Source organism: Sciurus vulgaris (genome assembly GCF_902686455.1).
Source record: "Sciurus vulgaris genome assembly, chromosome: X".
NCBI lineage: Eukaryota > Metazoa > Chordata > Mammalia > Rodentia > Sciuridae > Sciurus > Sciurus vulgaris.
Window position 1 is genome coordinate 126616555 of NC_136471.1, and position 18923 is coordinate 126635477.

The following is an 18923-nucleotide window of genomic DNA, read 5'->3' on the forward strand; positions in this document are numbered from 1 at the left end:
TGTAACATTTCAGATTAATATTGAAGAAATCACCTTTGGAATGTTTTCCTTCAGAACCTAAGACATTGTAAGAATCTGTGAATATCTGAACAGGTTACACAAAATGCATTTTACTTGGAATTGGATACCTAGGATATCTAGAAGCTTTTGTTGCCAGTTGTAAATATCAAAAAGTACAACACTAGAACAGGGATCAGTAAAGTTCTTCTGTAAAGGCTCAGGCAGTGTGAGTCCTGGCAATACTGCTGTCAGGGAGAAGAGTGATAAGCAGAATGTGTTTGAGACGTAATACATGTACTGGGCTGTATTCTACATTCCCTACCATAAAAAACAAGCTGCATTCCTAAATGCACAGGCTTCTCCTGTGCGAAAGGGGATATGTAATGCAAGATAGGGTTGAAACTCACTTTGCAGAGAGTCTGCCTTTTTCTTGTGTAGTGAATGGATGAAAGGTACCAGTAGTTCAGTTAGTGGGTCAGTTTCAAAATCATCAACTTTTAGAGGTCTTTTGGTGCAATGTGGGCAGAGGGAATTCTGGGAGTATCCAAATATGCTTTCTAGAATAATTTCAGGGATCCAAATCTTGGACATGGGCTGCTTATTCATTACTTTTTTCTCCTTCCTTGATTATCCATAAATGTTGCAAAAGACTTTGAAGATGCTTTTCAGTACAAAGAATAAAATGAATTTCATGAACTGAAACTAAAGATATTCAGGTAACAGAATAATGAATCCTCTCTCATTTCCACCCACCTTTGAACCACTCCTTATACAATAATTCACATCAGGTTTGATCATCACCAGTGATACAGAGCTCATTCTCTCCTGAGGAGGCCTGTTCATATTTGGAGACCTAAATTGGTATATACTTAAGGCATAAAAATATGACTGGCTCAGAAAGAGAATGTGACTTCTAAAGAGAGGTCCTGGCTGCATCCCCGCAGGATTTCCCAGAGAGCTGATCTGGTCAGGGTATCATGACCCGATGGGTGGTGGAAGACAAGCCTGGGATTCCCTAAGAGGGTCAGAGGGGCAGTGGGTGTGAGCCTGAAGAGAGGGCTGTGAGAATTCTGTTCCCTTCCCCACGGGGCTTGAGGGAGAATGGGTTCCTGTGCACACACCAGTGCAGCCAGTCAGGTGAAGACAGCTGGGTTCATGAGGATTAGATGGTGCCCATTCCATACCAGAGCTTATATATCTACAGTGATATCCCTGCTCATTTGCCTGCTACCTCAAGTCGGGTAGAGAACTGATAGAATCAGAGGGTGAATCTGGGAGAGGGAGACTGACATTTTATTTCCTGGTTGGATGCTCCCTGATCAAAGAAATTCTCAGGACTCTCTCCAGTTGCCACCAGAATGGCAGCAGCTAGGCTTCTAGAGATAGGAGGGCATCCCAAGTCACTGAGTGTGCAGTGGGACAGAAACCAGCACCAGCCTCTCAGCTGGAGAAGTCTAAAGGTGCAGGGCTGGCTTGAGCCACCTGCGGTTGGGGTGAGAGAGGGCAGCTCTCTGAACAGTCAGTACCTGAGTACATTCCTGGGCCCAAGAGGAGGCTTCCAGCAGGAACTGGATAGGGTCACTGCCTATTGGGCAGAAAATCAACTGCAGGGCAAGGCAAGGTGGTGGAGTGAGGCTGGAGGTGCACCATTGGAGACCTAGCCACAGGTGGGTGGGGAGACTGGAAGAAGTCAGAGTGCATCACCCATGTGTGGGGCACCTGCAGTGCAGAGGTCCCCAGAGGGGTCCCCAAAGGCCCCCAGGAGCACTCTGAATGGAGAGCATGTGGATGCCCATCACAACCAAGGACCACTAAGAGCAAGAGGGAGCCACAGAGGGCACTGGCCAGGGAGAAAGCACTTTGCCTTTGCTTGTCTGTCTGATCCCACACCTCCTGCCCCCCACTTCTAAATGAGTAAGAATGAAGCTGGGGGAGGGGAGTGTGTGCAGGGCGGACATGGAGCCTGGAGGGTAAAGGGCTGGAGCCCTCACAAAGGATCCCTGGTTGAGCCAGACCTGCTGGAAGGAGAGCAGCTGTGGGTTCGAGGCAGGAGGGCAGTTTTGATGAGGAGCCGGAAGTGACAGGAAGGCTACCCCATCTGCTCCAGATGTCATTTGGTGATAAAGAAAGCACTGACTGATGGCCAAAGGCAGTGGTGTGAGAAACATCTACTTCTTCCTTCATCGTGACTGAGGAGGTCAGCGCCATGGAATTAAGTACCCTGCACTGAAGGCCTGCTTTGTGCTGGGCATGAGATTAGGAGGATGGGTACACCCCAGGCCTGCACCCCTGAACTTGGCTGTGGTAGACATAGGAAGATAGAATAACTATGAAAGAAATCAGGCAATTCCTTCAACCATCATTATTTACAAATTTTGACAAATCAGTTTCTTGATGTTTGCTGGGTTTTCTTAGAAGCAGAATGGAAGATGGATGAAAAAATGAATTTAAAAGTAATCTCTCGTTTCATTAGATTAGGTTTAGTTTTTCTTGGGAGTTAGATTGATGATGGCAACCAGTATTTTCAACTATTTATAATATGATTTAGGCCAGATTTACTAAGAGTTTCACAGAATTTTTAAAATGTTCTAATTTTCTAAGGAAACTATGATCTACACTTAAAGTTTATAGTCTATTTCCCAGGGAAACTGAGAAATTTATCTGTATAGTTTATGCAAAATTTGACATTTAGATAATTTATTACTTTTAGCAATAGAGTTAGAAGTGTAACTCAGGCATGGCTTTCTCTGAGTTAAATGGTTTAGGGTATGTAATGGATTTCTTCCTCTACTTAATTATTCAAGGATAAATCTTGTGATCCAAAAAGGAACAACATGCTCTTGTATCCACAGTAAGGTAAGGGGATTAACAGTCTTGTGCTTATAAAACAGCAGCCTGGCTCCCATTTATTTCTTCTGATTTCCAGAAACAAGAACCTGATTCTTACCACTCCTTGGAAACCGGTGGCCTTGTCTGGCCCCATTGAGAAATGGCAGTAGAGCCAATTCTTAGAGAATTACCTTCAGACCAGGGCTTCTCAGACTTTAGGAGAGGGAGGGAGCATTTTTCCTTCTTTGTAGCCATTTGCTTAAAGAAACCACCTGTGTATGTGTTAATATAATTTATTGGTTAAAAAAATTGGTCAGCCAGGTGCAATGGTGCACACTTGTAATCCCAGCAGGTGGGGAGGCTGAGGCAGGAGGATCGAGAGTTCAAAGCCAGCCTCCACAAAAGCGAGGTGCTGAGCAACTCAGTGAGACCCTATCTCTAAATAAAATACAAAATAGGGCTGGGAATGTGGCTTGGTGGCCATGTGCCCCTGAGTTCAATACCCGGTATCCCCCACCAAAAAAAAGTGAAACCATTGGTCAGGGGCTGGGGTTGTGGTTCAATGGTAGAGTGCTTGCCTTGAACATGTGAGGCACTGGGTTCAATCCTCAGCAACACATAAAAATAAATGAATAAAATTAAGGTATAAAAAATAAATTCATTGAAAAACCATTGGTCAAAATAATTATATTAGTGAACTCAATTCCATCAGACTCCATATTTAAAAATTGAAAATGTAGGATTTGTATTTAGTGGTGCTAATGGCATTTCAGTTTATTTAATACATCAAACATACTTTACATTTTTTGTTTTTGGTGGAGATTGAATCCAGATCTTTGTGCATCCTAAGTGGGTGCTGTACCACTGAGCCACATCCCTAGTCCCAAAACACACTTTTAAAAGGTGTTTAATTCAAGAAGGGCTTATTGGTTGATTGGTTTTCCATTCCCCACAAATCCTGAAGGACATTCATTGTAGTCACATTTGGAAGAAAGACCAGGGGAAATCACACAAGATGTGCATGATCTATAATTGGAAGGAACTGTTATCATTTTATTCCTTAATAAATTAACTACCGAACTTTCTACAATTATTCTTCATGTTACTTCCTTTTAAGCACCATTTCCGTCCCACATTTACAACTCCTTTTGGATCACCACATCTATAGTATATCCAGGATGCTTCTTTCACTATAGTTTTTGTGTTATATTGTGTCTAAATTTTTGAGTCTGGGTAAGGGAGTTTTGCCTTCCTTTCCTCCCTTATTTCTTATTGCAGCCCCTACTCAACTTAGTTTTTCACAAGGTCTTTTTTAAAATATTTTTTAAGTTGTAGATGGACACAATACCTTTATTTTGTTTATTTATATTTATGTGGTGCTGAGGATCAAACCTAGTTCCTCACATATGCTAGGCAAGTGCTCTATCACTGAGCCACAACCCTAGCCTTTTCACAAGGTCTTACAGGAGAAAATTCTAGAAATAATGAATTTCTAGAATTGAAATGAATGAATGAAATATTTCTTCCATTCATTCATTTTACAACCACTAAGTCCCTTAAGGAGTAGAGGAGCTCACAGCACAGGGTATGGACTTGGACTTTGTCCTCATGTTCCAGGACCCAGAGAATTCTGTTGTGTTGCAGGTCAACAAACTATTTATTTGGTAGTCTCCTTGGCTATCTTCTTGCTCACAGAATTTAAAAGTGTTTTCTTTGCTTGGACACTGTGAAGTTCAAAGCAGGGCAGAGATTATAGACCCTCCTGACAAAGACTAGACAAGCTACATGAAATCTAGAAGCCCTTTGCCTTCCTCACATCCTGGGTCCATTCTCAGATAAGGCATGGAGTTATGTGCAAATTCTGGCGTCTTGGGAGTTACTGGCTTCCATTTTGGTTTTTAATGTTCTAGTGAGCTCAAGACATTGGCCTTGGTATTGAAGGGTCTAAGCATCCCTAAACTCTTGCACCTGAGACTATAGGAAGTCTAACTATATTGGCTAATCAAGGTTAGCTCTCAGTAAATGTTGATGAGTGAATGAAGCATGCTTAACTTCCTGCTCTTAAATCAAGGCCTGTATACAGTAGACACAAGAAAACAGTGTCCCACCCCCTCATTTCTTCTTCTTTTCCTTAGTACCCTAGGAAAATTCTTCCATGGTTGATATGGCATTTAATGGCCATAGTAGAAGTAGCTCCCTATGCTGGGTTTTGCCTCTTAGTGGGTCTCAGTTTCTTATTCTGGGGAAGCCAAGACATCAGTTAGTTTTGCATAGCATCATCCAAGCAAGTAGGAAGCCCCAGCCTATAAGGGTGTCTCCATTTTCATACACAACCTTTGCTTTCTGTCTTGTCTTTGGGGATGTGCTTTCCCTTGGTCCTTTTCCCACAACCTTACAACTTTAGGAAGTGGGCTTATTAATTCCTAGATCAACTGCCTATGTTTAACCAAAATACAAACATGTCTCTTCAGTTTTATTTATGTGGTTGACATTTGTAGATCAATGGGTTACTTTTTTATTCATTAAGACATTAGAAGACCTATTCAATATCGTTCTTGAGACTCTAGCCAGAGCAATTAGACAGACCAAGGAAATTAAAGGAATATGAATAGGAAAAGAAGAACTCAAACTATCCCTATTTGCGGATGATATGATTATATACTTAGAGGAACCAGGAAATTCCACCAGAAAACTTTTAGAGCTCATAAGTGAATTCAGTAAAGTAGCAGGTTACAAGATCAATGCTCATAAATCCAATGCATTTTTATACATAAGTGATGAATCTTCAGAAAGAGAAATTATGAAAACTACCCCATTCACGATAGCATCGAAAAAAATAAAATACTTGGGAATCAATCTCACAAAAGAGGTGAAAGACCTCTACAATGAGAACTACAGAACACTAAAGAAAGAAATTAAAGAACACCTTAGAAGATGGAAAGATCTCCCATGTTCTTGGATAGGCAGAATTAATATTGTCAAAATGGCCATACTACCAAAAGTGCTATACAGATTCAATGCAATTCCAATTAAAATCCCAATGATGTACCTTACAGAAATAGAGCAAGCAATCATGAAATTCATCTGGAAGAATAAGAAACCCAGAATAGCTAAAGCAATCCTTCACAGGAAAAATGAAGCAGGGGGTATCGCAATACCCGAACTTCAACTTTATTACAAAGCAATAGTAACAAAGACGGCATGGTATTGGTACCCAAATAGACAGGTAGATCAATGGTACAGAATAGAGGACACAGACACAAACCCAAATAAATACAACTTTCTAATACTAGACAAAGGCGCCAAAAATATGCAATGGAGAAAAGATAGCCTCTTCAACAAATGGTGCTGGGAGAATTGGAAATCCATATGCAACAGAATGAAACTAAACCCATATCTCTCACCCTGCACAAAACTCAACTCAAAATGGATTAAGGACCTTGGAATCAGACCAGAGACTCTGCAGATTATAGAAGAAAAAGTAGGTCCCGATCTTCAACATGTCAGCCTAGGACCAGACTTCCTCAACAGGACTCCCATAGCACAAGAAATAAAAGCAAGAATCAATAACTGGGATAGATTCAAACTAAAAAGCTTTCTCTCAGCAAAGGAAACTATCAGTAATGTGAAGAAAGAGCCTACAGAGTGGGAGAATATCTTTGCCAATCATACTTCAGATAGAGCACTAATCTCCAGAATCTATAAAGAACTCAAAAAACTCTACACCAAGAATACAAATAATCCAATCGACAAATGGGCTAAGGAAATGAACAGACACTTCACAGAAGAAGATGTACAAGCAATCAACAAACATATGAAAAAATGTTCAACATCTCTAGTAATAAGAGAAATGCAAATCAAAACCACCCTAAGATTCCATCTTACCCCAATTAGAATGGCGATTATCAAAAATACAAGCAACAAGTGTTGGCGAGGATGTGGGGAGAAAGGTACACTCATACATTGCTGGTGGGGCTGCAAATTAGTGCAGCCACTCTGGAAAGCAGTGTGGAGATTCCTTAGAAAACTTGGAATGGAACCACCATTTGACCCAGCTATCCCACTCCTTGGCCTATACCCAAAGGACTTAAAATCAGCATACTACAGAGATACAGCCACATCAATGTTCATAGCTGCTCAATTCACAATAGCCAGATTGTGGAACCAACCTAGATATCCTTCAATTGATGAGTGGATAAAGAAACTGTGGTATATATATACAATGGAATATTACTCTGCCATAAAGAACGATAAAATTATGGCATTTACAGGCAAATGGATGAAATTGGAGACCATCATGCTAAGTGAGATAAGCCAATCTCAAAAAATTAAAGGATGAATGATCTCGCTGATAAGTGGATGATGACACATAAGGGGGAGGGTGGGGGGAGTTAGTGTTAGGGTTAGGGTTAGGGTTAGAGTTAGGGAGGGGGGAATGAATGGAGGAAGAAAGGACTGTTTAGAGGGAAAAGAAGGGTGGGAGGGGTGGGGGGGAAGGGAAAAAATAATAGAATGAATCAAACAACATTACCATATGTAAATTTATGATTATACAAATGGTATGCCTTTAACCCATGTACAAACAGACAAACAACATGTCAACATGTATCCCGTTTGTTTACAATAAATAAAAAAAAAACACCCAACAAGAAAAAAAAAAAAAAGAACCTCTATTCACAATAAAAATAACATAGGCTATTGTAGGATTGTAGGTATCCAACAGGTTACTGATTAGATACTGACTTTATGAAATAAAAAAAAAAAATCAATAAAAAAAAAAGACATTAGAAGAATCGTATCTTTGGGCAGAACCATTTTGTAAGGGAGGATACTTAGTATTCTATTGAAGAAGATTCCAAATGGCTGAGACTATGCACTTTGTATTAATCTACTTTGTGTTACTATAATGAAATACCCAAGGCAGACTGCTTTTATAAAGAAAAGAGGTTTATTTTGGCTAACAGTTCTGAAGGTGTAAGGTCAGAGGCCCATGTCTGGTGATAGCCTTCTTGCTGGCAGTGTCTTGAGGTAGAACAGGACACCACATGGCAAGAGATGGGGATTGTTCATTTGTGTGTGTGTGTGTGTGTGTGTGTTGCCTCTGGTCTCTATACCTCTCCTTATAGAGCCATTGGTTTTTAATCATGGCTCCACCTTGATGATTTACATAATCTTAACCACCTCCCAAATGCCCCACCTCTAAACACCATAGTTGGGTTAAGTGTCCGTCCTCATAATATCTTAAAATGGGGATTAAACTTCAATATGAGTTTCAGAGTGGACATACTATATTTAACCCATAGCAACCTCTTTTCCTAATATCAACCTTGGAGAAAGGATGGTATAGTGTTTCTTAAGACATTAGGACAGCAGGAGGCATTCTAATAAATACTTCATACATTTGAGTATATAGCAGAGCTAATTTTTTAAAAATTAAGTAATTATTAAGGTCATCCTTATTCTGATGGGTACCAATATCTTGCATTTGAATATAGCCCTTTGTTATTTTTCCAAGTATGCATGTTTTCTCTTTATCAATGAAGCTAGTAAGAACTTTTTTATTAAAACATGGCCTAGTTTTTTTTCTTGTAAAAAAATTTTATTGTACCTAGGCAACTTTTAAATAACTACTTTGTTCTTATATTTATGTTTGTGCATGCACACGCGTATGTATTTAATTTGGAAACATTTAGATTTTACTAAAAGGTCACAAAGACAAAACAGACAGGTCCTGTGTTCTCCGTTTGAGGAGATTTTGTATCCTGCCCACCACTGCTCTCAAGGATATTTGGAAATGTCTGGAGAGATTTTTTTGGTTTTCACAATTGAATGTGTAGTACTGGCATTTAGTTTGTACACTGCTCTGTACCATACAGAATCATAGACAACTCCTGACAACCAAGAAGTATCCAGACCACAATGTTAATAGTATTGGGGTTGAGAAACCCTGCCCTAGCCTGTTTCCCTAATAATATTTTAAATAACCATGGTAGATTGATCAAAACAAATTAATGCTCATTCAATATTATTATTCAACTATGGACACTTTTAATATTTCTCCATTTTTCTACTAAGGTTCTTTCTTCTCTTCCAGAATCTGCTTCTAATCCACTCTGTGACAGTTTCTGTCTTCCTTTGCTTTTCATGACCTTGAAGCTTGGAAGTTGATTTAGAAGTGTTTCTTACTTGGGTATGGTACTGACCCACCCATGGAGCATATGGAAGTGGAGTGTGTTGGGGATTATATCTATGGCTGGAGAGTACTGTGGTATTTAGAGGGTGGGGATGAAAAATGATCAACATGGTGCAAGACTCAGGACAGTCACACCTAACAAGGAATTTCACAACCAAAATCCCAATAGCAAACCCCCACTGGCACACTAAGAAATTAAGCCCTTCTTAGTAACTCATGAATAATGAAATGACTTGTCTCAATTCTAGTATTTGGCAGGTAGTAAATTTCAAAATGAAAGCTTGATTTTTAGGGTTTTAGTCTAGGAACTTTTTGTACCTAACAATTACTATCTCAATTGAAAATGGAGGGTTTAATATTTTCAGCAACAATTTAAATCTTTTGGAAATCTTTACTACTAAATAGTTAAAATATCTTCATTGTATTTCCTGAGGTACTATATTAATCTATGACTTGCTACCCAATGGGAACACTGAATAAATTTAAGTAACTCAAATTCATTGTGTGGGATAGTGTAGTTATGGGGACAGAAGAGTGTATTCGGGGTCGCAGGTGCATTGATGGAATTTTCTGTATCCTTCTGCATAATTTTCCTTTATAGAACTTGCCCTTCCCCAAGTGTATGTTTATTTACTTGTTTGTCTTCTGCCTCTCCTCCCTTAGAAAGCAATCTCCACAGGAAAAGTGGAGTTTATTTACAGCTGTATTCTCTGTCTGATAGGAAATACCATGAAACCCATGTTTAAATAATATGTAGCTGAAAAGAACAACATAGACAAGTATCCAAATGACCCCATTCCTCATTTCTGGCCTTCTTTATTATGGCAGAAATGTTACTTTGTATTTGTTTAATTTATGTAAATGTCATATGCCACGCACAATATTCCTCATCCTATCTTTTTCACTTGATGGTATATTCTGAGATTTGTCCTTTTATGTAAAAAATATGTAGTTAGTTCAGTGCTTTCAACCCAAGGATGATTTTGTTCTTCAAGGGATATTTGACAATGCCTGGAATTTGTCTTTTCTTTTCTTTTTTGGGGGGAGGGGAGTACTAGATCCTTAGCCCTTTTTATTTTTATTTTTTATTTTGAGACAGTGTCTCACGAAGTTGCTTAGGGCCTTGCTAATTGTTGAGGCTGGCCTCAAACTTGAACTTGCAATGCTTCTGCCTCAGTCTCCCAAATCAGTGAGATTACAAGTGTGCACCACCACACCCAGCTCTGGAAGTATTTTCGATTGTTGCAACTGGCAGTAGTACTACTGATAACTAGAAAGTAGAGGCTGGATTTGTTGTTAAACATCCCACAGTGCACAGGGTATTCCCTCAACTTAAAATTATGTGACCTAATTGTGCTGAGCTTGAAAAGCTTGTCTACTTCTTTCCTTTGATCTGTGGAATAATATTCCCTGGATACCATATACCATATTTACATTATCCATCCCCCTACTTATGGGTATTTAGGTTATTCTTATTCTTTGCTAGGATGAAAAGTGCTGCACAGAACATTCTCATTAGTGTCTGCAAGCATTTCTCGTAGCTGTACTCTGTACTCTAGAAAACATTTCCAAATGCTACTCCAGAGTGGCTGGACCCGTTGGCTTCCACAGCACCACCCGATTTCAGTTCCATGCAGGGCTACCAGTACTTGGTATTATTTAACTTTTAAATTTCTACCAATTTGAAAAATTTAAAGTAGCTCATTTTAAAAAAACAATTTTGCATTTCCTGCAAATGTAAGACCAGATAACAGGAATTTTTCATAGCCCAAAGTACTCTACAGGAAGTTGGTGGAGATATTTTTCCCACTCCTAATCCCCCAAAGGTGGAAATGATTTTTTGTTAAGCATGCACCACTTTGTTTTGTTCATATCTCTGATACATATAAAATCACACTTTTTCAGAGAAAGCTTGACTATTTTTTTGCCAGTAGAGGTCAGTGACGCTCAATAGTTCTCCACCAGTGTAATTTTTTTTTTTTTTTTTTGACCTCCCTATCCTTAACCTTAATAATTATTTGAAATTACCTGGAGACACTATTGATTGACATGGCTGTGGGTGTGCTACTGGCCCCTGTTGGTCAGAGGCCAGGGATGCTGCTCAAACCCTCCTATGCACAGGACAGCCCCAACCACCAAGAATGCTCTGGCCCCAAATGTCAACAGTGCCAAGTTGCAGAAACCATGCTGTGGAGTCTTTGAAAGAAAGCATATGACAATCTGTAGTAAGGCAAAACTATTATTATTACTACTATATAAAATAAAAACAAACACTTAACTAAGCAAGCTGGGCACGTGGGGGGAAGGCCACCTTCCTGGCGAGCCTCCTCCCAGGAAGAAGGCAGGAGCCGGCTGGCAGGGGAAAGACCAGGGTTGTGATCTGAACGTTCCCCTTAGAGCGTGGGCCCTCAGGGTGGGGAGAGGAGGTCTGGGGGTGGCAGACCTGTGAGCCAGAAGCAGTGCCAAGTGAGCTGTTGGCTCAGGGACTCCTGTGGGGGCAGAGGGGTCAGTGGATAAAAGTTCTGTGGTTTGGAGCCTCAGAAGAGGGTGGCAGGGCTCCAAGTCTTAGGAGCCAAGGAGGTCAGAGGGCTGCATGTGCCGGGGCTCAGGAGGGCTCTCCCGGTGTGGCCCCTGGGACGGTGGGGCCTGTGCTCCGGGACTTGCAGCAGAGGGTGCGAGAGCATGTCCTGGGCTGGCGTGGGACCTTTGGCAGGTGGGGCAGCAGGCAGGGAAGGCCGCGGGCAGGCCGGAGGGCAGGCCCCGGCTCAGTCTCCTCCTCACAGAGGCAGATGCCCAGGAGCGGACGCTTCTGTTCAGCGGCCCCGGCCGGGGCTCGAAGGACGGCTGCACTCCGTCTCTGACGACCGGCCTGAAGGCGGACGGCCTGCGCTGCGGGCTCTGCCGCTGCCTCTTGGGCTCGGGGTCCTCAAACCAGAGCGGCCCGTCGAACTTCCTCTTCCCTTTGTTGCACCGGCTGAGGGCCTTCAGCACCGTCTCCCTGGAGCAGGGGTCCGAGGCCCGCTGCGGGAGTGGGCACTTGTAGAGGCTCGCTAGGCCTTGGGGGTTGACCTGGCCTTGGACCGGGCTGCGGGGCCAGTCGGGGTCCGGGGCCTTGCCAGGTCTGCGCTTCCAGCGTTCGTAGAGGGCGGGGGTAAGCTGAGGAGTCAGGAGCAGCCAGAGGGGCAGCCTGAGCCGGTTGCACCTGGCCGCCGGGGTGCCCGCCGCAGCCCTCCGGCTTCCGGCGAGGTGAGCGCCATGCAGAACAGCGTGGAGGGCTTGGGGGCGATCCCAGGGCTCCGGCTGTCCCAGGGCAGGTTTGCTGAGCCCCGGGTCCTGGGGACGGCGGGAGGGCCTGGGCCTCAGAGGTCGGTGCGGCTGTCCGGGTCTCCTGGGCCTGCGAGGCAGCGCTGCCAGCGCGGCCTTGCGTGTGCCCAGGCACTTGAGCAGGTACCTGCTCAGGTAGAGGCCCATGTGAGCGGTGGGCGGGGTCAGTGTCTTTAAGTAGGGATCTGGTTCGGGACGTGTGTGGTCGAAACCCTTGGCGAAGGGCACAGGGTTCAAGTGACAGTTGGTATCCAGGGGCAGGCAAAGCACGTGCCGCACCGGTTACTGGCGTCTGGCACCTGCCAGTCTCACGCCCCACGGACACGAGGACATCACGGGACGCAGTGGCAGCGGGAGGCGCCCCATGCTATCTGGAGGGCAGGGAAATCTCAAGCCTCTCCTTCCCGTTGCTGCTGCCAGACACAGCCCTGGGCAGAGGGGCCTTGCACCCAAGTCTACTTCTCTACCTGACATCGTCAGGGAGAAAATAAAAGAATTTCTCCAGATAGCTATTGACAGAAGGGTACTCTCTTTCAACATTTTAAAAATGACTGTAATAAAATGGGGTGCTCTTTTAAAGAATAACAAAACTAATTTACTCTTGTTCCATAAAGGTGATTGATTTGTTTCATTTGTATGTGATGGATATGAATGCCATTTTTTTCTTATTTTGCTCTTAAGAAAATACAGAAAGCCATCCAGGATTTATGATTTAGCACTGTTGGTTTTATATGAACTCTCCTATAATTTTGAGCCTTCATGCATCCTCATATAGATAGTCTTTTCTCTACACACCAACATCATTTCTCTCTTTTCAATTTTATGGGTAATTCATGAGTATAGAATGGAGTGAGTCACAGTGCCATTTTGCATTTGAAAAGAATGTAACTACAAATCACAGTGTTCAAAGACTCCTGGTGAATTGATAATAACACTTAAGTTTGGAGGTCTGTTCAAGGCAATATAAAAGCAACTGTTCTTTAGAACTGTTTCCTCAAAAGTACAGGCTGAGGCACCTCTTGACGTGTTCCCCATGCTCGGGGTTGGGTATGGACAGAAGTCGAGGCAGACAGTGCAAGTATTGAGTCAAGAACAGGCAACAGATTCTGATTGAATCTGAGAGGAGGAAGGTAGAATGGGCAGGGAACCAATAAAGTTGATGAGGACACACAAGAGGCATCTGTGGTTTAGAGAGGGACCCAGTGTTGAAGCAGGGAAGCTTTCAGCTAGTAGATGGTAGGGAACAATATCCTTAATATTCTCCACTGCCTAATTCCTTTTTTATTTTTGTGGTAGATTCCTTCATAAGAAACGATCCCTGAGTATATGATTTTAAAACAATGAGAATTTCCTATATAATTTTTTCTTACTAAATCATTCTTTCAAATGATAGAAATGACTTTTCAAACATAGCTAAGGTGAGTCATAAAATGATAATTGCATCAGAGGGAACAGTGTAATGCCATTTTGGATGATATTCTTATGATGTGTTTTTTTCTTTCCATTGTCTACAGAATTTCCCATGTCCTACTTTGCAATGTTACACGAAGGGTGTCATTCTGGTTTGTGGTTACAGACCCTTCAAAAAATCATACTCTTCCTGCTGTTGAGGTACAGTCAGCCATCAGGTAATCACCCCTAAATATGCTTTCTTTTGGCCAATTGACTTGCTGATTAACTCAACAGTTTTCATAGGTGTTGAAAAATTCTCACTCCGCTCTACATTTCATTCATTGATTATGATGTCAAAGATTTCATTTTTGTTAATTTTTATTAGAGATTAGAGGTAGACCATTGGGCTGTCATCCAGGAGCAATTTTATCTTTGAAGAGACATTTGACAATGTGTGGACACATTTTTCTTGTCACAACTGAAGGGGGAGGTGTGCCACCAACATCAAGTAGGCAGAAGCTAGGGATGTTGCCAAACATCTTATGATGCCCAGTACAGCACCCCACACAAAGAATTACTTGACCCCAAAGTCAATCATGCTATAGTTGAGAAACCTGGGTTTAACTAACATTAGCTAAGAATGTGTGCTATTGTCTTCTTTTGGCAAGAAACCTTGTGTGGCACTATTCTGTAATGGATCATCACATTACAGGCTGTCAGGAGACAGAATGCCTAGGTTTTTAATTTTGACTTTGCCTTGTGATAATTATTTGAATACAGACAAGTTACCTACCCTTTTTTGGCCTTCCTCTCATCATCTGTAAAATGTAATTATGGTACCTCTCTCCCAGAGCTACTGAGGTTAAATGAGTTAATGCATGTAAGGAGTTTTAAAGAACAAATTATATCTTTGAGTTTTATTTTAAAACCAGGAAAAATATTGTCATTTCTAGGGTCTCTAGAGACTTATCTTTAAAAGGTAATGTAACAATAAAAGTAAAATCATAACTTGTACAAATTAAAAATGAATACTACTGAAGATTTTAATGTCTCATTAATTAATGGGGGAACCAGTAAGATGTTGAAACTATTTCACTTTTTTTTTTTTTTTTTTTTTTTGGTACCAGGAATTGAACCCAGGGATACTTAACCACTGAGCCATAGTCCATTTCTTTTTATTTTTTATTTTGAGACAGGGGCTCACTAAGTTGCTTGGGGCTTCGCTAAGTTTCTGAAGCTGGCTTTGAACTCAAGATCCTCCTGACTCAGCCTCATGAGCTGCTGGGATTACAGGTGTGCACCACTGTGCCCAGCTCATTGAAATTATTTCAAAGGGGACTTCAAGGAACCACATGTGTATAGGAATTAAGAATGATGAAATACATTTACAAATACATGCATCAGTCTATCTATCAGGCAGTGATGAATCATATTTCACCAGACACAGTTCATTTGATTTTCTATAGACAAGAATCATTTGCATTATGTTAGTTTTCTAGAACTTACAGATTTGCAAAATAAAAGACAATAAAGATATGGAAATTGCCCAAAAAGTACATTAAGAAGGAAATTTGGTAAAAAAAAAAAACAAAAAAAGTAATCTCTTTTGCCCATTTCAAGTGGACAGTTTTTCCTCCTTGGGATCATAGCAAACATTCAAAAGTAAAACTAATTTTTTATTTTCAAGAAGTAGAAGAGGTGGTGCATGCCTATAACCCCAGCGGCTTGAGTGACTGATGCAGGAAGAGCGCAAGTTCAAAGCTAGCCTCAGTAACAGTGAGGCGCTAAGCAACTCAGTGAGACCCTGTCTCTAAATAAAACACAAAATAGGGCTGGGGATGTGGCTCAGTGGTTGAGTGCCTCTGACTTCAATCCCTGGTACCCTCCCCCCGCAAAAAAAGTAGAAGAATGCAATTTGGTTTTATTTCAATTAATGCACACTCTATGTGTCTCAGAGTTGATGGTGGGCAAAGGTATGTTTGAAAAGTGAGTTCAGGAAATAAATGATTTCCTCAAAAGGAAAGAACAAAACAAAGTAACCATCCCTACAAAAGATTTACAAGTTGCTGAAATGCATATTATTATCTTTCCCAAGAAGAAATGTCTAGTGAAAGAACTCATTTGCTGTCTAAAACATATTAAGTTAAGATGATGAGTATTTAATCAAACGCCAAAGATTTTTGTGAACAATTATCTGTTTATCTTGCTGGATCAAAGGTACTGAGGATCATAGCAACAGAGAATGACTGAATCTGTTCTAATAAGGGGTTTTGCACTAAATTATTTTTGCGTTTTTGCCACTAAGAATACATTAAGACCCACCACTTAGGGAGTAATAACTAGTAATATCATATTTCATGTTAAAAGAGATTTTGTTCAAGTCTTGTAATCTGGAAGGGCTTCCAGGAAAATGAAGGCACTGTACTTAAACTAGGCTTCAGTTGATGCGAGGAGGAAGAGTGAGTGCTTGGGGTAAAGGTAGGGGAAGTAGATGAATGTTCTCAACCAAATGTCTGTTTCAAATGTCTTAAAGCTATGTAGGAGGTAGCAATGGTGGATAGGATGAGAATTTATATTAGGACCAAGTAGGGCATACCAGACTTGGATGAAAACAAAAGAAACAGTGCCAAGAAGAAAGAATAGAGTGGGGAGGGGAAAGGAGATGGTACCTAGAGGGCATTCACATGTAGGAATTTCAGGGCTGAAGAATCTATGTGGCTGGACAAAATAGTTGTACCTCATATGTGCATAACATTTTCTGGTTCATAAGTCATGTCTTATGCATCCATAGCATTTAATTTTAACCCCACTGATTTTTTAACATAGGCTCATTATCCCTGTTTTAGAAATGAAGAAATTGGGGATCAAGGAGATTTATTGATTTGCTAAAACTTTTTAGTGTTTTAATCAACTTTTTCATTGCTCTGACAAAAAGATCTGACAAGAACAAGTTTAGAAGAGAAAAAGTTTATTTGGAGGCTCAATGTTTCAGAGGTCTCAGTCCATAGACAGCCAGCTCTATTGCTTGGGGCTGGAGGTGAGGCAGAACATCATGGTGGAAGAGTGTGGCAGAAGGAGGCAGCTCACACGATGATCAGGAAGCAGAGAGAAACTGTACTCGCCAAATATAAAATATATACTCCAAAACCTCATCCCCAGTGCCCACCTCCTCCAGCCACATGCTACCTGCCTTCAGTTACCTCTCAGTTAATCCCTATCAGGGGATTAATTCATTGATTGGGTTAAGGCTCCATAACTCATCATTTCACCTATTATAGTCTCACACATTGAGCTTTTGGGGTACACCTAATATCTAGACCATAACACCATGCTAGAAAGAAAAAGAGTGAGGACTTGACCTGGGCATGTTCCACCACATCTACAGTGATTTTAAATCTATTCTAGAGTTTTCACACCTATGGAATGATGCAGGGAAAGTGGCTCTTTTGTGAGGATCTGGCTGAAGTCAACTCTGGTCCTAGTTGAAAGATATCCACGGTGACTGATGCCATCTGGGGATTCCTGTAATGGAGGAGATTTAATCTGTACCTGAGCCAGAATTTCCATTTAGCCTGAGAGGTGGTAGAATGTATTTCCAGCCTGGAGTGCAGCAAAGGGTTGACCAACAAGGGGGATAGCATCAGTGTGCAGAGAAACTTTTCATTATTCTCTGAGTTATATCTTAATAGTGGGGCTCATTATTTTGTGGAAAGGTTCATAGCCCCAAATTATCAATATTTGATTATGAAAAGGAAAACATTCCATGGCTTGATAAAAACATTTAAAATATCCCTTGCTATAAATCACCTGACTGCCTCAGTATAGGGTGTGTGTGTGTTACTGGGGATTGAGCCCAGGGCCTCACACATATTAAGTGGTACTCAAACACTGATCAGCACCCCAGCTCTCAGCATAGATTCTTTTTCGTTATATTTTTTAGATTTTTAATTTGCTAAAGAAGGCCTCCTCTGATGCACTGGTGCTGGTCTGTGGCATTTCTCAAGTCATTACTTACTATCAGGCCTAGACCTGGGCTGTCCAGTACTGAACTACCAGCCAGGTGTACCTATCAAATACTTGAACTGTGGCTAGTCCAAAGTGAGGTGTGTGCTAAGTGTAAAATACATGCCAAATTTCTAAGGCAGTACAGAACAAAATATGAAACAATTCAATATTGATTATATTGAAACTGTATTGTTGAAATTATATTTTCTTGGATATATTAGGTAAAAATACATTATTAAAATTAAATTTACCTGTTTCTTTTTACTTTTTTTTGGTGAAGCTACTAGGAAACTTTAAGTCACATAAAGTTCATTTTATGTTTCTGTTTTCCAGGCTGCTGTAAAGGTAGATGAAGTCTATTTGTATAATGTGAATTCAGTAAAGACCATAACATATCTCCAAGGAATTGCCTCATCTAGTTTGTAAATTCCGGTTAGATACTCACTTTTTTGTTTTCAGTTAAATAAGTCTTTGCTACCTTTCTAACTGCTGTCATCACCAAAAATACAGGGAAATAAAGGGAAAAGTAACATTTACCTTTAGATTTTTCTAGATTTTTGGTTTCCTGAACCACCATTGCCTTTAGTCATATGGAACTGCTTACAGTTTACTGAACAAGTCATACTCTACCATGAGTTCATTCCTGTGCTCACTAGACACTTTGATCTAAAGAATTCCTATTTGTCCCTCAAAGCACAGCTCACTATAACATACTTGGTCCTCTCCTCTGCCCCCACTGTGCCCATATCTGCCTCTTTCACAGAACATTTTGCACTGCACTAATGGTGTGGATATACTAATTTGCTACCCTTCAAGACTGTAAGCTTCTGAGCATTTTTATTTCATATTGTATCTCCAGCACCTAGCAGTTATATGATACTGAGCTAAGTTTTTGTCAAATGTTTTGAGTTAATGGGAAAGAAATCAAGTTGATGGATCTGAAGGAACTCTTGGTTCATGTTTTCTTTTCTGATCCTGGTTTTCTTCCCATTCTTTTCACTCACGTTTTACATACAGTTTTATCTCATGGGGCTGTTGATATTTATGTAAGCCACCTTAAATAGCATTCTGTTATTGTAATCTAGAAACTATTTCTCAGGAAGTAAAACATGTTGGGCAGATTGGTTTAAAGCTCAGGACTTTTAGTTAGTTCTAGGACATTCACAGTAATTCAGGTCAG

The 18923-nt window shown here is 41.0% G+C and overlaps 1 protein-coding gene across 3 annotated transcripts in view; it reads left to right on the forward strand.

The window, feature by feature from the left end:
- The window catches only part of CLTRN (collectrin, amino acid transport regulator), a 47459-nt gene that overhangs the window by 11260 nt on the left and 17276 nt on the right, over positions 1-18923 (forward strand). For all 3 annotated transcript variants that reach the window (XM_079123283.1, XM_079123284.1, XM_079123282.1), the window contains one exon: positions 13861-13974. In XM_079123283.1, coding sequence (XP_078979409.1) covers positions 13861-13974 — 114 coding nt within the window. The remainder of the gene's footprint in view (positions 1-13860; positions 13975-18923) is intronic.